At 45.6% G+C, this 22807-nt stretch overlaps 1 protein-coding gene across 3 annotated transcripts in view; it reads right to left on the reverse strand.

The window, feature by feature from the left end:
* Window positions 1-2426: 2426 nt before the first annotated feature.
* Window positions 2427-22807, reverse strand: part of radil (Ras association and DIL domains) — a 42364-nt gene continuing 21983 nt past the window's right edge. For 2 of the 3 annotated variants that reach the window (XM_064322544.1, XM_064322546.1), the window contains 9 exons: window positions 21845-21957; window positions 18622-18862; window positions 14806-14978; window positions 8390-8540; window positions 7747-7937; window positions 6151-6505; window positions 4917-5053; window positions 4080-4219; window positions 2427-3804 (listed from right to left, as the gene is read on the reverse strand). In XM_064322544.1, coding sequence (XP_064178614.1) covers window positions 3705-3804; window positions 4080-4219; window positions 4917-5053; window positions 6151-6505; window positions 7747-7937; window positions 8390-8540; window positions 14806-14978; window positions 18622-18862; window positions 21845-21957 — 1601 coding nt within the window. In that variant the 3' untranslated portion in view covers window positions 2427-3704. The remainder of the gene's footprint in view (window positions 3805-4079; window positions 4220-4916; window positions 5054-6150; window positions 6506-7746; window positions 7938-8389; window positions 8541-14805; window positions 14979-18621; window positions 18863-21844; window positions 21958-22807) is intronic. The other variant, XM_064322545.1, reaches the window with a different exon arrangement.

The raw sequence follows: 22807 nt of genomic DNA on the forward strand, positions 1-22807 counted from the left end.
GTAATCTGATTACGCATTATGAGTCAGGAATAAGGACGCATTGTAAACAGTGGGTGTTATTTTTGGGAATACTGGTTTAAAATAGACATGGAATCAGTAGTATTCAGGACTACTGGGGGACATTTTATTCAGAGCCCACGCAGCTGAAATCTGATACTGTAAACTGAGGAGCCTTTTTGGTTAATATGATTAGTTGGGCTCCACAGTACAAAAATAATGTCCGTTTAAAAAAGGAGACTTTGGGTTCAGTGAGTCATCAGTCCTGTACTGTGGTTTTCTCAGTTGTATTTGTAAATTAAAGCTTCAGTGTTACTGAATGTGATAAACAAAAAAGCAAGCAATCTTAGAATTCCAACAAAATTAAAGATATTCTTATTTTACCATTCTCTGAATTTTGAGCTCTGGATTTTACCAGAGTAGGTTACCTTAAATAGTGGAGGGAAGCACTTGTGACACCTTTCCCCTCAAAGAAAGCTGCATGGTATTTTGGAGGATTGCTTATTTGGAAAAGCCGTGCCTGAACTTTTAAACCAAGCGCTAGCATGACGCATGAGCTGGAGTGCAAGGCCCCCCAGAAGCAGACAAAGACTGCAAGTCCAGCAGGGAAAGCCCAGGATAGGGTGCCACACGCACAAAGAGCCAGAACCAGACAGCCGTGCACAGTAGGCCAGTCAGATGAACAGGAAACAGTGAATCAAAACACCTGAATGCAGCCAGGACAATGTAGTGGGGCACAGCTGAGAGAGAGGGACACCAACACCACTAGGAGCGGAATAGCCTAGTACTGGCTGTGGGCAGATTATGCTGGCCGCATAAGTCTTCCCGGCAGAAGTTTTGCTAAAGCCGTCGTAAACATCAATAGGGTAAGACAGATAAGCAGGCTTCAGGCTGATTTAAAGAGACCTACCAGACAGTTCACCTCACTCAGGTTCACTGTCCGTTGGCAAGATGATATTTAGGGAGTACCTTGCCATTTTATTTACTTGCCACAAATGATGTCCGTTGTCAAAAAATGTGCAACAATTCCATCAAGCATGTCATTGAGCTTTCTGAGATGTGTATTGGCACAAAGCTGCAACCCATTCATTCACAGTCAATTTAACTTAGGATACACACCACCCAGTCTATGACTGCTCTGAGAAACCCAATAACATCAATCCATCTATCCATTATCTATACTCGCTTATTCCTGGTCAGAGTCGCAGAGGGTGCTGGAGCTGATCCCAGCATGCATTGGGCAAGAAGCAGGAATACACCCTGGACAGGTCGCCAGTACATCACAGGGCAAAACCAATAACAATACATTCTCATACGGACACCAGCCCTGTTTTGCTTAATTGGCAGAACAATAATGTACCTTTGAGTAGTCTGGACTGTTGTATTAGTACACTAGTCTTAGAACACTTAGACAGGGAGTATGATGAAACTAATATGTGGCTCCAGGCCACATTTTAAAAGACGCAAAGGCAGATGGCAAATGTTGTGGCAAGCACTGGTGCCCAGTCACACCTATTTGCTCAACAGTCTGTTCGATCTCTCCAGTAAAGATGACAGTTGGAGCATGCTTAATCTTACAATTTGAAAGGTCATATCTTAGACAATCTGAAAGAGCAATAAATTGTACATAGAAATGAGTTGCCAAATTAGAGGCTGTATTGTTCGGTCATCAATTGGAAAGGAAGACACTTCTATCCATGATGAATGTTCATGTTGTAAAGAGAGAAAATTAAATGGACAAAACCCCCAACAATACTGAGAATGCAGTGTGCAGTTTGACTTCAGTGTTCCACATGTCTAAATTTGCAATGTGAGTCGTGTTACTTCCCTCTAGTGGTCACAATGGTGACGTTCTGTAATCTGCTTCGGCGGATACCCTAATCTTGCACAATGGTATTCAACGCTATGGTAAATCAAACAAAACCAACATCATTTGGCATGAAATTCTGCTTTTACAAAATGATTATCTTTTCATTTAAGTTTTCGTAAATGTTTCAAAATAGAAGAGGGGGTAATGCCCTAAACTGGTTCAGTCACAAGGGGACTTACTGCCTGCCCGCCCCCCTTCCCCCCACCCCCCCACAGTGCTGTGTGCCCCACAGACGCCTCACCTGCAGGCCATTTTATTCAGGCTTCAGAGATGAGGGACGGCGATAGTATTTATAGAAGTGAGCATTTATCCAACAGTGCTTCATTTGGTAGTGCTCAGGGGACACAGAAAGATCTCAAGGGCTTTAGAATAAGCTCTTTGCGAGGATCACAAGTCAGCTGCACACGTTAGCTTGTCGCCTGTTTGGTTGCGTCTGGAAAAGGCTTCCTTCCTCAGCTACTTACTCAGATAAAAATGAATGACATTTCTGCTCCATATTCATTTTAATTGTACAGACAACTGATATTTAAATGGCAAAAAATGTTCTCTGAACACAACAGAGGAGAAAAAAAACTTTTATTTTACAAACTGTTACATGCACAAAAAAAACAAAAAAAAACATTTTATATGCAGGTTATATAACAATTGTTGCTTTATTATAAAGCTGAATCTCAACTTTAAATGATATTCTTCAATAGAACAATTAAAAAAAGATCTACCTATCAGACTTTAGTTTCCTCAAATAAGCTTGTTTGGACTTAAGTCCATAACCCAACATATGCATTGATTATACATACACATATATTAGACGTCTATACATAATCAATGGTGAATAAGTGTACAAACATCTCTTTTGTTCCTTTTTCGTCAAATCTCTGAATGGTTAATAAGGAATACATTCATTAAACCAAATGTAAACACACTAATAAGATGACTGTAAGAGTACTGAAGGAACAAGAACAGCTGCATCTGAAGATATAGAGGAGGACTGGGACTGATGTTCGGCCCTTTCAAAGAGACTGATGCACTTCAGTTCCCATGCAGCATATCTTATACCCGGAAGGTAGTATACAGTGTTACGCTGGTAAATCTACATCTCCATGTAACATCAGAAATGTGCTTGACACCATTAGGGGGGCGGGAGGTGTTACCTTTAATAAATTATTAAGTGTGTACTGCAGCATTTTCAACCACAACCACGTTTTCAGTTGTAACGGTGCATACGTATCTGCCAGCACACAGACACGTTGTGTACAGTGCGATCTGTAAGAGCCTGTAAGTTTCGTTTAGCTGGCTGTAGGCTAACCCGTCTGACTGAGATGGCCACCGCATTTTCCCCAGCTTCAAGGTAAATCATGTTACATTCCTGAGTTGTTAATTGCTTGAATATTATGGGGCAAATATCAGAACACAAAATGTTTGATTTTTAAATAATTTTACACAAATCTCATGCATCCAGGGTTTGACCGAGTTTGAAGCATGATATTAATATTTCTTTTTTTTTTAAATGCCTGGTGCTAATGTTATGGGATATTAACAGATAAAGTTGATAACGTGTGAGTTTTGTGCAGCACCTGTTTTAGTATAAATGTTGTTTAACCTTGGTGACCGGTCTGATGTGGAGGTTAGAGGAAAAGCCCAAGTGTGACCTTGAGGCGCGTTTCGTAGAGGTCACGAGCGCTCCACTCAAATGTGTGCGAGCGGGCGCTCCGTTTAAGGTAGTGAGGCGTGACTGCCTGTGCTGTGAAGGGGGGCGGGGTCCTCGCTGCCGCGCTCTCTCTCTCTCTCAGCTCCCCGGGCGAGCGGGGCGCCCCCGGAGACGCTCCCCCGCCGTCGCTCAGCACGACGAGGCGCTGATCTTCTCCGAGATTTCCAGGTCCGACTTGGCCACCAGGAAACGCAGCCGCCCGCCTCCGAGCCGGATGAGGTCCACCGCGCTGGGGAGAGAGGCCGCCGTCAGAGGAGTCTAATTTCTGCCCTATCAGCACGGACCCTATTGACTGGGGGAGGGATGAGGACGGGGGGCTGGGGAACACCCCCCCAGTGCTTTTACAACACAGGAAAAAGCCATCGATTCCACTGCTTCTCAGTAACCCAGTTTACTGATCTGTGACCGGTGTGTGAAACAGTCATATCCCGTTTCCTGGTGCTGATTGCTCAGAGCTGTCTGAGTGGGTGGGGCGTTCTGATTGGCCGATGACATTGCACTGACCTCTGGTAGTCGGCTCCGATGAGGCTGGTCCCGTTCACGGCCAGGATCCTGTCCCCGATGCGGAGCCGCCCGTCGGACGCTGCCGGCCCGTCGGGGATCAGGGTCCGGATGTAGATCCCGGGGGTGTTGAGCGGGGTGTGCTGGAGACGGGACGGAGGCGCGCTTAACTACCAAACACCTCAGCGCCAGGTGTCATGCACTCTACTGTACTGCCATTCCCAAACTCCCCACACTATCCTATCAGCCTGCAGGTATAGCATTAACAAGTGCACAGGCCTCATCATTTCATACACTATAGATGAACAAGAATATTCATGCAGTGCCACTTTATTGCTGTCTAGTAAAGGGGAATTTAAGCACTGCCATTTCTCTGCATTGTACCTGGTGTTCTCAGCTGTTAGACGTGGCAGAAATGAACATCCTGCTGGCTTTAGAAACTGAACAGCAGGTCTGAGTCTTCAGAGACAAAGTCAGCTGCTGTGACGTGCATACGTGTAATTTCACTTGTAAATGCGCATGTGACCTTTCCTGGATCCTGAGATTATGTAGCCTTGGATTTGTTTGATTTAGCTCCCATTCATTTTCTTTTTGTCTTACAGGGTTTTAGGGGTCAACCATCATTTTCTCAGTTAATTAAGCTGAATTTCTGACGACTGTCTTCCTTCAAAGAACGTATGGGCCCACGTATGTGGTCTCACACTAAAAAGGAGAGGGGCCGCCCTCAATAAAAAGATGAGGCCTCAGGATGTGAGGCAGAATTCTCTCAGGAATAACCTGGCCTACTAAATCCAGCTCTACAGGACCCCAGTATAGCCCCCCCCCTTCTGTATGACTCACCAGTCCATCAATGAGGCCCATTCCCAGTCCGAAGGGCCCCTTGTCCAGCTCCACTACAAACACGGAACAGAAATGGTCAGCGGCTGAGCCGTTAGTGGAGGGGACTGGGAAGGGGAAGCCTGACCCACCCATGCTGCCTGCAGGGGGACACAGACACACAGAGGGCTGCGTTTGCCTCCCGCCCTACCGTCCCGCCCCAACGTGTGCCCGCATGTTACCCTCAGGCAGGGGCTCTGCCGCGGGGTGAAGCACCCTTCTCTAATGCTCTTGGGATGCCCTTTTTGGAGCCCCCTTTTCAGCCAATGCTGTGGTCAGCTTGCATGCATTTTGCAGGAGCATTTCCTTAGTAAATCTCGGGGTAGGATGGGGACCGATGAAGGACAGAGGGGAGTGCATCAGAGTGGGCGGCAGACAGAAGCTCAGCTGCATGCATTCTGAAGGGAAGGTCAAGGGACCAGATGGAAAGCGACACATCGTCAAGGTCAGAGTGACATCACTAGTTTCTAATTCATCATTGTTCTACAGAAAGCAGGCCATGCACAGAATGAAGGGACGCTGTCATTCGCTCAAAGGTAAGACATTAATTAATTTGGGAGCAGACGAGGGGTTTTAAGTAAGCTTGCGGGGCGGAGGGGGAGCAGGCATCCCCGGAGGTGAGCAGATTGAGAGAGCAGGCGAGGTTTCACCTCCGCGCTCCATTTCTGTCCAGCCTGCTGCTCCCAGAACAGCTCGTGTGAAATGGAGGGAGGAGGGAAAGGTCGGCCTGTCCGTCAAGCCTGCTTTCCTCGTCAGTCCCTCACGGCTCCGTCCTCGCAGCAGAAACGGGAAATATTTTCGGGAGAGGAACGTGCGGGGATTATGAGCGACCTTTCTGGAATGAGCGCTGATACTACGAGTCTGTGAAATTGCTGGCTCGTTGAAAAATAAAAAGCAAGCCGGTGTGATGTTGACAGATGGTTCTGCGATGTGCTCGAAAGAAGCAGCAGTTACTATTGGTAACCTAGCAGTTGAACTTGAGGATGATTGAACAGATGGCCCACAGCAGTGCGGTTTGTGTCAAGGCAAACATTTTCTGCACATTTCCTGCAGGAATAGATCTCAAATAACCAACAATGGGAGAGTACCAACTGCAGACTAGTATCGGCGTCACCATCAGCACTAATGCTTATGAACGACACTATGGGACCTCTTCACGAATAGCAGTGATTTAATGTGCAGCTCTGAGCACACACACCTTCCATTCCGTTGGAAATGAAGCCGTTGATCTTCTTAAGGTCGGGCGGGGTCCTGCCGCAGCCGTTGTGCTGGTGGTGCTCCGCCCGGCCGGCGTCGGGGTAGAGCGGGGTGTTGGGCGGGGTGAGCAGGCAGGAGGAGTCCGGCGGCTGGGCTCCGGGGCGCAGGGAGCCGTTTCGGCGCAGGCTGTTGTGGGCGTGCGCCTGCTGCAGCTTCTCCCTCAGCCGCTCCTCGGCCCCGTGTGCGTCCCGGGACCCCGCGCTCAGGCTGGACACCACCGACACCCTGCCGTCCGCCTCGCCCTCCCACTGAGGGGCCGCCGCCCTGGGGCTGCTGTGGGACGGGGGCTGCTCCCTCTGTAACGAGTGCACACACACATCACACACATGCACAAACACACACGCATGCACAGGCACTGAGACATCTCATTCATGCCTGTACCCATAACTGGGGGGGGTGGGGACTCATTAGGCTGGAGGGGGTGTTCAAGGACGGAAGTAATGCACTATATTAGATTAATGCACATATGGATGACCTTCTACGGAGGGGACACTGCGGTCACTACAGATAACATTTGTGGTCTGGGCCCATGTCAGTTGATTGGATCTTAATATGATAACTGACATGTTTTTGTTTATGTAGTCGGGGGATCCGGAGGGGGAAGGGAGGGTTGCTAAGGCAGCATAAATGGCCATTCCACAGAATCCCTTGTGGGCTCACTGCAAGCCTGCTAGTAGACAATGGGAGCCATGCTGAGGTGCATGTCTTTCTCAGCTTAATGACACAACACAGAGCTTAACACATGTGTCACGCCTGCCTTTGTTGAACGGCAACAGATGCTCAGTATTATCTATTCAAGATAAATAATTGCTTGTGCAAAATGTCTCTGAAAATATATCATAATCCAGGCAGGCCAAATTGTCTAATTAGGCTACTTAAACCCTTAATACGATTAGGAATGATTTTCATGTCTAGCAATTTGCTTGGTCCGAGAGCTAAAGGTTTCTTTTATCTCCTGGATTATAAATACTGTTAAACCGCTACATCTGCTTGTAGCACATGGCCAGGATTACTGCTGATGAGCTGCGTTAAAATGACTGGCAATGCGGGGACTTGTGTGTCTATGTAACAAAAAGGCTTCCCAAGAAAGACTGCTAATAATTTATGAGCATTTAACTGATCGGTGGAAAGATTCTCATTTGTTCTCCACTTGGTCCATTATGACACTGTGTGCGGGCATTGATTCAGCTCTGGCCTTTGTCCTATTATCTCACACACACAATGTCAGCACGCACTACTCCTGTACAGCAGTGTCACAAGACACCCTGATCGGATATGAGTCTTACTTTAGTGTTTAAATGTCAAATGTAAAAAGTGTCAAATTAAACACTGAGCTATGATGTTTCTGGAGAAGAATACCTATGACTTATGTGAACATATTAAATACATTCAATGGAGCAGTACTGCAGATTACAGGAAATGTCAGGGGTTTGTGAGACTCCATCCCACTTAGAGATTTAAACCCCTCCAGAGCAGTCCTGAGAAATGTAGGTTTAGTCCCATTACACAGCCCGGACAGACAGGAGGCTTGCGCTACCTGCAGCTCCTGCCAGTCTGCGCTGCCATTGGTGGCGGGCAACCTGGTTCTCAGGCCCCACAGGAAATGGCGCACGTAGAGCAGCTGCCTGTAGATGTTGTCGTCCACTGTGTCCGACTCCAAGTCCACCTTGAAGCCGTTGCTGGGCAGCACGATGGGCGGGTGGTTCTCGAAACTCTCCAGCAGGTCCACTAAAGAACAACAGAAGTGATGAACAGAGCAGAAACCGCAAAATCGCTCTCAACCTGAGCAAGTGGAATTTTATGTCATATCCCCCCAGCTCAACAGTCATTCCTCTTCAACTCTGTCCACCCATACAATATTAGCAGCACAAAGCCTTAGGCTGTGAATCTATAAAATCTAATTCATTTCCAGAAATGAAACTGGTTGCATGCCATACTTCTACACTGAAGAAAGAAGATACGCTTAACTACAGTATCACCAAGATGGCCAGGGTGAAAATGATTATGCATTCAAAAGAAAAATTTGGACCATTTCCAAAACAGCTGCATTGGTGTATCCTACCTACCTTTCCAAAGATTAAATGATATAAATTATAGAATACCTTTCCTATAGATCATTGAGCGTGAGTGGTTGGTGAAAAGGGAAAAGAGAGAGAGAGAGGAGAGGGAGAGAGCCTGACCTGTCCTGTAGATCAGGGCCTCCTCCTCAGAGCTGGGCTGCCACAGGGCGACAGGGCCCAGCTCTGCAGCCAGCTGGTACTGTGTCAGAATTCGATGGAGCTGCACAGGTCTGAGGGTGGAGTGCTCAACAGACAGCGCCCTCCAGCTTATCTGCAAACACAGGGAGACAGGGAATATATACCCCGGCATGTACAGTGATTTATATACAATTTTGTTTTCACAGAGAGCTGTCTTGCTTGGCCTGCTTGCAGACAGATGTCCTGATTGGTACTTAAGATTCAGGCGTGATTAAATTTTGAGTGGCTGATTTCAGAGCCTGGGGCAATCAGAGAGACCAGATTGTTTTCTTAGAGCTTATAATTTATTGATATCTGTTGGAATGTAAAGGAAATTTAATCAAATATGAATACATGTTCTTAAAAAACCTACATACTGCAAAAACAGGATGGCCAGGTTACAGTTTGCTAAGAAGTACCTAAAAGAGCCTGCAGAGTTCTGGAAAAAGGTCTTGTGGACAGATGAGACCAAGATTAACTTGATCAAAGTGTTGGCAAAAGCAAAGTGTGGAGGCCATTAGGAACTGCCAAAGACCCACAGCACGCTATTTGCTATGCTTTGGGCATGTGTGGCTGCCACAGATACTGGCTCATTTCTGTTCATTAATGATGTAACTGCTATTAGCAGCTGCAGAATGAATTCAGAAGTGTACAGAAGCATCTTATCTGCTGAAGTTCAAGCAAATGTCTCCAAACTCATTGTACCGCTCTTCATCCTACAGTAAGACAATGATTCCAAACATGCTGCTAAAGCAGCAAAGATGTTTTTCAAAGCCAAAAACTGGAACATTCTTGACTGGCCGATTGAGTCACCTGATCTGAATCTAATAGAAAATGAGAATCATATGCTAAAGAGAAAACCAACCCAAAAAAAGTAGGATCTGAAGATGACTGCAGTACTGGCCTGGCAGAGCATCACATGAGAAGATACTCAACACCTAGTGATGTCTACGAGTCACAGACTTCAAGCAGTCATTGCATTCAATGTATATGCGACAAAATGCTAAACATGACTATGTTCATTTACATAACATTCACAAGTCCCTAATATTAACAAATAAATTTGAGAGGAGGGAGACCAGGGTGTATGTTCAAAGTACAGAAATACCTCTTTCTGAAATATCATGCTACAAATTACATCAAAATTTTTCTAAGCTCGTAAAATATAAATGAGAAAATACTATAAAGTATTTGCAATACTACCCATCCTTGTATGTAAATGCATATATGCACACATATATTTTTATATGCTTGGTATTACAGTAGGTGGAAATCCAAATAAAAATCACAACAGCCTTTTTCCACCAGAATGTGTTTTAGGACCTCTGGCTTGTATGCAAAAATAGAAATTATATAGTCTGGCTTGGGGTGACTTTGTGCATGTCTGCATGTCTCCTGCAGGAATATTCTATTATACTATAACAGCGAAGTTGAAACCCTAATCCTAACACTAACCCAAACCCTAGCTGTAACTCTAACCCTAACCCTACCTGTAACCCTAACCCTAACCCTAGCTGTTAGCTAGGGTTAAAGATAGGGTTACAGCTAGGGTTAGTGTTAGCGTTGCAGCTAGGGTTAGAGTTAGGGGTAGGGTTAGGGTTACAGCTAGCGTTAGGGTTAGGGTTACAGCTTGGGATAGGGTTAGGGTTAGGGTTACAGCCAGGGATAGGGTTAGGGTTACAACTAGGGTTAGGGTTAGGGTTAGAGCTAGGGTTAGGGTTAGGGTTACAACTAGGGTTAGGGTTAGGGTAACAGCTAGGGTTAGGGTTAGGGTTACAGCTTGGGTTAGGGTTAGGGTTACAACTAAGGTTAGGGTTAGAGCTAGGGTTAGGGTTAGGGTTACAACTAGGGTTAGGGTTAGGGTAATAGCTAGGGTTAGGGTTAGGGTTACAGCTTGGGTTAGGGTTTGGGTTAGGGTTACAGCTAGGGATAGGGTTAGGAAAAGAGATAGGGTTAGGGTTATGGTTAGAGCTAGGGTTAGGGTTAGGGTTAGGGTTACAGCTTGGGTTAGGGTTAGATTTAGGGTTACAGCTTGGGTTAGGGTTAGGGTTAGGGTTACAGCTAGGGTTAGGGTTAGGTTTACAACTAGGGTTAGGGTTAGGGTTGGAGCTAGGGTTAGGAATAGGGCTACAGCTTTGGTTAGGTTACGGTTAGGGTTACAGCTAGGGTTACGGTTAGGGTTACATCTAGGGTTAGAGCTAGAGTTAGGGTTAGGGCTACAAGTAGGGTTAGGGTTAGGGTTAAGGTTAGAGCTAGGGTTAGGGTTAGGGCTAGGGTTAGGGTTAGGGTTAGTGCTAGGGTTATATCTTGAGTTAGGCTTAGGGTTAGGGCTACTGCTACGGTTAGGGTTAGGCTTACAACTAGGATTATGGTTAGGGTTACAGCTAGGGTTAGTGTTAGGGTTTCAGCTTGGGTTAGGTTTAGTGTTAGGGATAGGGATAGGGATAGGGATAGGGATGATAGGGATGATAGGGATAGGGATAGGGATAGGGATAGCGTTAGGGTTAGGGTTGGAGCTAGGGTTAGGAATAGGGCTAAAGCTTTGGTTAGGTTACGGTTAGGGTTACAGCTAGGGTTACGGTTAGGGTACTCAGGTTAGTAGGTTAGGGTTGGGTTAGGGTTAGGTTAGGGTTAGGGTTAGGGTTAGGGTTAGGGTTAGGGTTAGGGTTAGGGTAGGGATAGGGTAGGGTAGGGTTAAGGAAGAAGTTAGGGTTAGGGTTAGGGTTAGGGTTAGGGTTAGGGTTAGGGTAGGGCTAGGTAGCTAGGGTTAGGTTAGGTAAGCTTGGTTGGGTTAGGGTAGTTGTAGGTAAGTGGTTAGGGTAGGGTTAGGGAGGTTAGGGTTAGGGTAGGGTTTAGGGTAGGGTTAGGGTTACTAGGGTTAGGGTTAGGTACGGGTTAGGGTTAGGGTTGGAGTAGGGTTAGGTAAGGGTACGCTTGGGTTAGGGTTAGGGTTAGTGGTTCAGGGGGTTAGGGTGAGGGTTAGGGTTAGGGTTAGAGGGTTAGGGTTAGGGGTAGGCTAGGGTACGTTAGGGTAGGTAGGGTTAGGGTTAGGGTTAGGGTAGGGTTAGGGGTAGGTTAGGGTTAGGTTAGGGTTAGGGTTGGTAGGGTTAGGGTTAGGGTTAGGGTTAGGGTTAGGGTTAGGGTTAGGGTTAGGGTTAGGGTTAGGGTTACAGCTTGGGTTAGGGTTACAGCTTGGGTTAGGGTTACAGCTTGGGTTAGGTTTAGTGTTGAAGATAGGGGGTAGGATAGGATAGGGATAGGGATAGTAGGGTATGGGTATAGGGATAGGGATAGGGTTGGAGGTTGAGGGTTAGGGTTAGGGTTAGGGTTATTGCCAGGTATGGTAGGATTAGGTTAGGTGTTGGGTTAGGGTTAGGGTTAGGGTTAGGGTTAGGGTTAGGTTAGGGTTAAGGAAGGGTTGGTTAGGGTTAGGGTTAGGGTTATTCCAGGTATAGGGTTAGGGTTGGGTTAGGTTAGGTAGGGTTATTTAGGGTTAGGGTTAGGGTTAGGGTTAGGGTTAGAATTGCTAGGTATAGGGTTAGGGTTAGGGTTAAGGAAAAAGTTTTAGGGTTAGGGTTAGGGTTAGGGTTAGGGCTAGGGCTAGGGCTAGGGCTAGGGCTAGGGCTAGGGCTAGGGTTAGGGTTAGGGTTAGGGTTAGGGTTAGGGTTAGGGTTAGGGTAAGGGTTAGGGCAAGGGTTAGGGCAAGGGTTAGGGCAAGGGTTAGGGTTACAACTAGGGTTAGGGTTAGGGTTACAACTAGGGTTAGGGTTAGGGTTAGGGTTGGAGCTAGGGTTAGGAATAGGGCTACAGCTTTGGTTAGGTTACGGCTAGGGTTAGAGCTAGGGTTAGGGGTAGGGTTAGGGGTAGGGTTAGGGTTAGGGTTAGGGTTAGGGTTAGGGGTAGGGTTAGGGGTAGGGGTAGGGTTAGGGTTAGGGTTAGGGTTGGTTGGGTAGGGGTAGGGAGGGGAGGGTTGGGTTAGGTTATGGTTGGTTAGGTTAGGGGTAGGGGTAGGGTAGGGGTAGGGTAGGGGTAGGGGTAGGGTTATGTGGTTAGGGTTAGGGTTAGGGTAGGGTTAGGGTTAGGGTTAGGGTAGGGGTAGGCAGGGGTAGGCGGGTTAGGGGTAGGGGTTAGGGGTAGGTAGGTAGGGTAGGTGGGTAGGTGGTAGGGTAGGTGGTAGGGGTTAGGGTGTAGGTAGGTATAGGGTTAGGGTTAGGGTTAGGGGGTTATGGTTAGGGTTGGTTAGAGGTTAGGGTTAGGGTTAGGGTTAGGGTTAGGGTTAGGGTTAGGGTTAGGGTTAGGGTTAGGGTTAGGGTTAGGGTTAGGGTTAGGGTTAGGGTTAGGGTTAGGGTTAGGGTTAGGGTTATTGCTAGGTATAGGGTTAGGGTTAAGGCAAGGGTTAGGGTTAGCATTAGGGTTACAACTAGGGTTAGGGTTAAGTTAGGGTTGGAGCTAGGGTTAGGAATAGGGCTACAGCTTTGGTTAGGTTACGGTTAGGGTTACAGCTAGGGTTACGCCTAGGGTTACATCTAGGGTTAGAGCTAGGGTTAGGGTTACAGGTAGGGTTAGGGTTAGGGTTAGGGTTAGGGTTAGGGTTAGGGTTAGGGTTTCAGCTTGGGTTAGGTTTAGTGTTGAAGATAGGGATAGAGATAGGGGTAGGGATATAGGGATAGGGATAGGGATAGGGATAGGGATAGGGATAGGGTTAGGGTTAGGGTTAGGGTTAGGATTAGAATTGCTAGGCATAGGGTTAGGGTTAGGGTTAAGGAAAAAGTTAGGGTTAGAGCTTGGGTTAGGGTTATGGCTAGGGCTAGGGCTAGGGCTAGGGCTAGGGCTAGGGCTAGGGCTAGGGCTAGGGCTAGGGCTAGGGCTAGGGCTAGGGCTAGGGTTAGGGTTAGGGTTAGGGTTAGGGTTAGGGTTAGGGCTAGGGCTAGGGCTAGGGTTAGGGTTAGGGTTAGGGTTAGGGTTAGGGTTAGGGTTACAACTAGGGTTAGGGTTAGGGTAACAGGTAGGGTTAGGGTTAGGGTTACCGCTTGGGGTAGGGTTAGGGTTACAACTAGGGTTAGGGTTAGGGTTACAGCTAGCGTGAGGGTTAGGATTACAGCTTGGGATAGGGTTAGGATTAGCATTACAGCCAGGGATAGGGTTAAGGATAGAGCTAGGGTTACGGTTAGGGTTACAACTAGGGTTAGGGTTAGGGTAGCAGCTAGGGTTAGGATTAGGGTTACAACTTGTGTTAGGGTTAGGGTTAGGGTTAAACTAGGGTTAGGGTTAGGGTTAGAGCTAGGGTTAGGGATAGGGCTACAGCTTTGGTTAGGTTAGGGTTAGGGTTACAGCTAGGGTTACGGTTAGGGTTACATCTAGGGTTAGGGTTAGGGTTACAGGTAGGGTTAGGGTTAGGGTTAGAGCTAGCCATAGCTGTTATCCAAGTTGTAATCCTATCCTTAACCCTAGCTGCAACCCTATCCTTAACCCTTAACCTTTACAACTTTGCTTGAATATAGTCTACATGGTTGGCATACTTTGATAGAAGAAGTATTGAAATAGTAGAAGTAGTAACTGTGGAGAAATTAAGCTTTGTGGATGTCCGTGAGTGAAATTTTCGTAGCCACACAAAGATGGAATCGCAAGGTCTATTTTATTAGGTCGAGCTGTAGCAAATATATAGAAAACTCATCACATTTCGGCGACACTCTCTGGATGGACAGACACTACTCCAGGTATTTGGAAACATACCTTAATTTAATTTTTTTTTGAACTTCCCCTTTAAGGTTGGCTTTTGGAAATCATGACAGCCTGCATTTGATCTTAAATCTTAAATTATATATTCTATCAACAGAATAATACATCTGTGCTTAATTTCAGTGCCAGGGTTAAAATGAGGTTTCCCCACTGCGTGATAAATGAGCAAAATGTCAGTGATGTAAAAGTCTGCTTCCAGCGGTCCCATGATGCCCTGCCCCGGTCAAACGACACCTTTCCCTGGTAAAGTTAGACCAGATGACTTCAAGGGCATAACTTCAATTAATCATAAAAATTGAAATTCTAGTACCCACAATGGACCAATACAAAATTTAACTGATAACACTTGCCTATGACAGGAGCAAAGCCTCAGGTAAGAAAATTAAGCATTTGTACGACTACGAGATAGCCGTGTTTTCAGTAAGAGGGGCAGAGTTAAATCTGCAACATAAAACCGATGGTGAAACAAAGGGATTACTTATTCCCTAGAGAAATCTGCTGCATCTGGATGTGGACTGCTGACTATTTGGTAGAATCCTCTTATAATATGGACCTGATTCAGTGTGGCAGTGTCCAGCCATTCAGTGCCCTTATTCTAAGAGAAGACAAGGGACTCATACCTGCATCAGCTGCTGGGTGGGTGTGGCCAGGATGCGAATGGTGCTGCAGAGTTTGGCGAAGAACTTGTCAGCCAGATGAGCCAGGCCCATCTTCCCCGCCCAGTCCAGCACCATCCTTAAGCACGTCTGTATCTGCACCACCCGAGAGCGCTGGAACCAGCCTCTAGCAGGGCCTGATGACACACACGCAAACACACACACATACACACCAAAATGTCACAAGTATGTCACATTATTTATTATATAGCCTAATTTGAGGTGTAGATTACATATTGCAGAGCCATTCAGACAGCAATCTGAATTAATATACTAAGCTCCCAAATATCAATTTAAACCAGGTACAATTTCTATGAACTCTGTAAAAACAAATTGCAACGTCAAGTTTTACTTTGTTTTAAGTCAATATGTTGGGCCCTGCATAGAGTATTAGTCCAGTATTATGAGTTATAATATCATTGTTTGGATTACTATTCCAAACGTCTTGCAGAAGGATTGACCTGGACTTCAAATAAAAGTTCAGGAATAAAGATGATTTCCTGAACATGCAACAAAGATTGCTTTTCTCATAAATTCCAGAGTATCAGGAAAGTTATGCTTTTTCTAGTCTTTCAGGGAATTATGGGATCAGAGGCAGGAGTACAAAATATTCAAGTCTCTCCCACTCTCCTGGGAAAAATTACACATTCTGAGCATACAGTCAGAGAGAGCACAGCATCACTGTAAACACACTGCAGCACAGAGCAGTCAGAGAGCACAGCATCACTATAAACACACTGCAGCACAGCGCAGTCAGAGAACACAGCATCACTGTAAACACACTCCAGCACAAAGCACTCAGAGAGCACAGCATCACTGTAAACACACTCCAGCACAAAGCACTCAGAGAGCACAGCATCACTGTAAACACACTGCAGCACAGAGCAGTCAGAGAGAGCACAGCATCACTGTAAACACACTCCAGCACAAAGCAGTCAGAGAGCACAGCATCACTGTAAACACACTGAAGCACAGCGCAGTCAGAGAGAGCACAGCATCACTGTAAACACACTGAAGCACAGAGCAGTCAGAGAGATCACAGCATCACTGTAAACACACTGCAGCACAGAGCAGTCAGAGAGAGCACAGCATCACTGTAAACACACTCCAGCACAGAGCAGTCAGAGAGCACAGCATCACTGTAAACACACTGCAGCACAGAGCAGTCAGAGAGAGCACAGCATCACTGTAAACACACTGAAGCACAGCGCAGTCAGAGAGAGCACAGCATCACTGTAAACACACTCCAGCACAAAGCAGTCAGAGAACACAGCATCACTGTAAACACACTCCAGCACAAAGCAGTCAGAGAACACAGCATCACTGTAAACACACTGCAGCACAGAGCAGTCAGAGAGAGCACAGTATCACTATAAGCACTCTGCAGCACAGAGCAGAAACCATCCGTTTCAAAAATGTCCATATTAACCATGGCCAGGGTTTTCAGCATATTCAGATGGGCATATGTTTACATCAAGTGCTTACATAGATATGCATTTTATGAAGCTACAGCATGTAAGGCATCATAAAATATAGGACAGGAAAACAAAATCATAAGAAAAATATAATACATTTTGACAGATGATTAAAAAAAACAACAAAAAACAGCATCCATTCCTTGTATAGCATGTTTTGTGAATACACTAATGCGCTTTGTCTTGTTTTCGTGCCACTGCATGCCAGATCTGAGACATTAATAGGATTATCCCATGTCTGGAATAATAATCTCTACACCTGTTTTCTGTTATAAAAGGAAATTGATTTCTGCACTTAGAATATAACAGCAAATCTGACACAAACCACAAACAAAAACCCTCTGAGGCAATCGGCTAAAAATGATACTGATGATATTCTCCGTCAGGTATTCTATTATGTAACAATTCCCTCAGTTTGTTTCCCATGATTCTTTCTAATTAGCTGCAATGCACTATGGGAACTGTGGGTGTTTCCCCAGTGGCATGGGAAACCGGAATTCTGGAGTTGTGACAAACAAGTTGAAATGCCCCAGTGAAAAGAAAAAAACCCTGCAGTACATAACAGCCAATGAGAGGTAAGTATACCCAAGTGTGAAGAAGCCCTATGAGGGGAAAGATTCTGCTAACATCTACAGTTGTGTATGTCTGCAGGTGCTGAGGCTGATACAGGTGGTGGTGTCTGATGGTGGAAGGCAGGTCGGGGGCATAAAAGAGGGATTCTATTTTCCATTTTATCTGCTGTAATGTATCATTAGCTGCCTTCCCTCCTGCTTTCATCCTGGCCTGGTTGCCATGGCTGCTGAAGTACAGTATGGCAGGAGGCTGACTTACTTTAATAATGAACAGCCTGCATAGTTCAAAACCCCAAATAACCCAGTAATACATCACTACACAGTCAAACCACACCGAGGGCTGCATCCCAAGTGACTATTCTTATGTGGAACAGAAAGGAGATTTTCCTAGTTTTAGGCTTGTGTCCCTATCAGACGGGTCCCAGCAGCACTGGAGCACACATCTGACTTTGATTTCTATGAAGTCAAAGGTAATACAGCAGAAACCTTACAATTATTTCACTATAATTAAAGTACATCATCATTGTTCCATCATTGATCTACTGTTTTAGCCTCTGCAGGTGCATTCGACGGCGTGCAAGGGCAGTATGGTGCTTATGAGGACAGGAGCAGGCCCGTGTGCAGAGTGGGAAGCAGAGGGGCCACGTCTGGCAGCTCATTAAGACAGAGAGCTATGGCCTCGCTGTGAGACCAGGGCAGCCCGCGACCCCGTCTGCGCAGGAGATTATTCCTGTCCCCGTAATGAAGACGCACGACAGCAGACACGGGCCGCTGTGGGGCAGCGCTAACCGCGCAGGACTGATCCGCCGGATATGTGCAGCGCTAAAGCTAGCCTTTTATACCTGCAGCCCACGCTAATAATTTAGCTTCAACGTGCAAAATCGCTCTGCATGAATATGACGAGGCTGTCATTTATCACCCAACAGCTGTTTACATCACCCTTTGGCGCCTGTACTGAATTGCATCGAATTTGAATTGCAATTAAGAGAGCTTGGTGCTCGTTGATTAAAAATAGCAATAAAAATGTTTACACAACCTCTTAATAATTAAAAAAGGTACAGACACACAATCTGATAGATTCTTTTCTTTTTTTTAACTTTTCGGTTCAGGGCCTTCTGTATTCTTTAAAATCAATTAACACCAGAAATTTAACACCACTGTTTGATAATACAACTGTACTACAATTACTAATACCCATTCTAGGATGATTTAACTGACAACCAGAGCATTTTTATGGCTCTCTTGGGGATACTGAAAAGATGTTAAATCTGACATGTGGGAAGAACTCAATAGAACTTAACACTACCATTAAATCATTCAAACTTACTCTAACTATGTAGGCAGATATAGATTACATTGCTGCCTATTGATAGACTGTCTGAGAGGGCAGCAGCCCTTAAATAAAATGATTATGTTTAAGGTGACTGAGGGCTTAGACTGGGGTGACTGAGCTTAAAACTTGGGGATGCAAAGGCTAAACATACTGTAGGACAAGAGCCACAAAGACAATCTCCCAACAGCATGTGACCACACACCAACAGGCCTAGGAGTGTCACATAAACAGTCTGTTTTAGATGAAGGACAATCTTGCAAACCTCTACAGTAGAATCCATTGCTTAGAATTTGTATCCACATCTGTAAATATTATCAAATAAAGATATTAAAAGCGATATGAAAATTCATATCTTCCTTGAGAATTATAGATAGCTGCTGTGGAGTTGGTCAGCACTCACCTTTGTCCAGCAGCTGGTTGAAGAGCGAGACGTTGGAGAAGAAGAAGAGGTAAGCGAACATCTGGGACTGAATCTCCTGATGGACCTCGTACTGCTGCAGCAGATCCTGCGTGGTCTGGAACACTTGCAGAACCTTCCGAACTGGCTCTGGCAGCGGTCCTGTCCCCCTCCAGCAGGGGTCACTGTTCTCCCCCTGGAAAGGGTTGCAGTCCAGCAGCCCGGGGAGGACCACATACAGAGACTGGAGGGCAGAGATGTCGCTGTGTTATATAAACTGTGGAATGATTTCACCGGCCCTGTTTACACCTGTCGTTAACATGTCTCCAGATTCAATGCAGTATTTTAGGTTGGACTAAACCACTTACAGGTGTAAATGTACACAGATCTCGCATACCCCCTCAGGATGCGGTCAGAGACACGTTTGGTCACACTGATAAGTATAAATGCAATCGCATTTCCAATCCACATACTTCCATCACATAGGTGGAAATGAAAATTCATCTACAAAAGGTTGACAATAGGTCCTCATTGCTGAATGTGCCAAGCACCATTTTCTCCCACCAATCTTGACGCATGCAAATAGTTCCCTGGACAGTGGCAGCACAGCGAACAGCTGCAGTGACAGCCGTTGCTGGAGCCAGCCTTCTCCTCTGCTGCCTTTCACGGCATGCCTGTTGTCTAAGACGACTTCTCTCTCAGTTTTCAGTAGCAAAAAAAAGTGCATACAAAACAAAACAACATAATTTCTTGGTAGTTTGCCACCTTTAGAAAGCTAGCTGTCAGAATAATGGGGAAGTGACATGCCCGACTATCTGGATTCTGTGAGGGAAAAATAAATCTGCAGATACACGAGATGCATGTTAATGCCTGGTGTAAACACAACGCGGTTAAATCACAAACGGCCAAAATCTGAATATGAGACACAGGCAAACACGGCCACAGTGTTGTGCACTGTATGGATGCACGTTGCTCTAAGACAATGCACTTCAAATATCTATTGCCTTTTTCCAGTCTGTAGAAGGTTCTCAAAATTCCAGAAGTCTTAAGAATGAATTATTTGTGTACGACTGCATTACTCATTTTTAATAAATACTCTAACTTATCATTTAGCAATATAAAAGCTATTCAGTTTATGAGGTGCATCAGTAAAAAAAAAAAAAGCAGAGCTACTTAAAAGCTGGCATGTTATCTTTGTTTGCTGCAGCCCAAACGCTCTATGGTTGACCAGATGGCATGTGTCAAAGGTCAGACCCTGGCGGAGATGATGCTAGGATACCGGACAATTATTCACACACACCAAGCTGGACACTGGTGGCAAAACAAAATCCTTTCACATAAGATTGACGGGATATTGTTGTCTCGCCAGTGTCCTGCTTCGGGTGTGCGTGTAAATATTCAGTAGCCTTGCAGATAAAAACAGCTCCATTTTACAGCCCTGCTACTCTAACCTAGTTTCTACTGGACATGGACTTAAATGTCGGCAGATAGCACTACAGTCACTCCCCTGGGCAGCAGGAAACTATTCTTTTATTACAGGTTAAATATGTAGCCTTAGAAACTGTATTTTACCCAGAGGGACAGTAACAGAGATGTCCTAGCTGAAAATGCACAGAGGACAACAGGAAGGAAAAGAAAGCAAAGCAAGCTTCTTTTCCAGTAAGCCACAGAAAGAGCCCCAGAGACCAGCGCACACGTGACTCAGGTAATTATCTTGACTTAATTGACGATAGTGCGGCTTAGCCCAGACAGGGAGAGCACACCACTAATGAAATTACATTGCACCTCTCCACACCTGCAGGGGCCTCATTGATTGCGAGCCCTTGTCAAAGGCAGAATGAGTGTGCTGGCAGCCAGGCCTCCTGCTGCATTCTGCCCTCTGCAGGGGAGTGTCACCTTGGCTTCGGTCACTCCTCTGTCCCCGCAGCAGATGGGTGTCTTCCCCAAGGCTGCCCGTGTGCTGGTCAGGCCAAATTAGGGCAGGTGGCCCAGGACCCGGGGGTTTTCTCTCAAACGCCCTTGTGTCCATGCACTAAAACCCAACCATGGACAGGCAGACAGGCAGGCCGGCCTCACTGGGACTCTGTCTGTCTGCACACGGTCAGACCTGAGATATAAACTCCTCTCCCAGCAGGTGGTCCTCTACACATAAGAGGGCTGATTAGGGAGGGCATTTGGTGTCAGAGTGAGCTGGAGTGCGACTCTGTGGACCGACAAGACAACAGCCATCTGCTTTGCATTGGAACACTGGCTGCTACTGCTACTGCTACTGCTAAGTAGATTTTATTCTCTGAGGGGATTACATCATTTACAATGAGCACAGCCATCCCCACGCTCACAAGCATCTTTTTTTCCCCCCACCATTTTAACAAGTTTGTTTTAAGCTTGTGTGAAAACCGCAATTACATGGGCAGAATGCTTCCTTTCAAGTTTACACTCAAATCTGAGTCATCACAAAAGAACAGAACAATGTTCACTGTACTGCCTCAGCAGGTCCCCGCAATGCCAGTGCCTGTCCCCAGAATATCCTGCCTTGACTGAATGCCACAGCCGTGATGTATTAAAGGACCATTGTCAATGCACTCTTTTCAAGGTAAGAGGTTAAACAAAAATCATTTTTGCCAGAGGGACAAAGGCCTGAGTGAGTCTACAGCAGCCTCTCCGCTGCTCCCACTCCTGTTAATAGAGCCGCTGTGCCGTGCTCCTTCTCCTGTCCCCCACGTGCTCTTAACAGCTCTGGCACATTCACAAAGCATGCTTTTATTAATAGAGCTGCGCTGATGCAGGCTTGGATGCTTCCCAGTGCTCTGACGGCTGCCACGCCTTACAGCACCGGCCTGGCCCAGGGATGTACAGTATGGTACAGTGCATAGTACACCACTGCTCATTCCAAACAGCCCACCTCCATCGCTGCTCCAGGTCTTCAATCAACGTGCAGCAGTAAAAGCTGACCAATAATAACTCACCACTAGGCACATTAATTGCGTCTCTACACCATGACCCAGGATTGCCACAGTATACAGCAAATATAATTAGCTAAGGCAGGTAAATGGCTTAACAGAGCCACAGAACAGGAATGCAGAACAGTCAACAATGTTGTGCCATACAGACCATTCACCCCCCGCCACATTAATATTCTGATTAGAAGCTGATACATCAACATAAACATTGGCGGCTACCAGTTAACCAGATCACCAAAAAGAGTGTGAGTGGATACTTTCTTTACCTTCGTTATGTAGTAGACACACTGCTGAAATGTGTACATGATCACTTCCTCCAGGACCGTCATAGCTTCTTCATTGGCTGATATCGTAGCTGAGAGCAAGGACTCCTTTGAGCCTAAAAGAATATTCAGGCAATGAACTTATTAGTTTTATCTATTATCTAAACATGTAATCCAGCAAAATTAAACAAACTCAAAAAGAAATTACTTCCACTAATATTACTACAAATATTAGCACCATCATATATTTTTTTCTGTCAATATGCCATGTATAAACATACTTCTATACATGGTATACATGCTTCCATCCTTCTAATGGAAAATATAACAGTATATTCACCTCTAGGGGTAAAAGGACATATTCATTATGTTCCTAGATGAGTTACTCTTTACCTATATATGCCACTCCATCACTCTCTCGTGTGGCAGTAACAAGCTGTCTTGGTATATGGTATCATCACGTTTCTTATTTATTTATTTTGAAATCTGTCTGCTCCTATTTGGAATCCTCACTCTGTAACCACACACATTTATGATATGGTGAAGTCAGTCAACTGCATCTCTGACACTCAGCAAGCTGCCAGCTACGCTTTTGTGCAGCTACAATGTTCCTCTGATATCCCTTTGACTTTGATATAACTTCCATGTTTCAAGGCTCACATATTCACCCCTGTCTGATCGTTGGGGAAGATGAAAAAAGCACTACAACAAAACCACTACATTTTTACACATTCTTATGAATCATTCTTAACCTTAACCATCATATTCCAAAAATAAGAATTTAGGTTAATTCTTTAGGCTTAGCAATAGTCGCAAACACTTTTTTGAGCATTAATTTCATAAACAGTCATACAGAGACCCTATCTATGGAAACAGATCCTGTTGGTATTGCCTATGGTGGTTCAGTAAAGAAGCAGGCAGTGGGATTCTTTCCAGAGCAATAATCTCCGAGACCTCTGCATACTG

Source organism: Anguilla rostrata, chromosome 2 (genome assembly GCF_018555375.3).
Source record: "Anguilla rostrata isolate EN2019 chromosome 2, ASM1855537v3, whole genome shotgun sequence".
Classification (NCBI taxonomy): domain Eukaryota; kingdom Metazoa; phylum Chordata; class Actinopteri; order Anguilliformes; family Anguillidae; genus Anguilla; species Anguilla rostrata.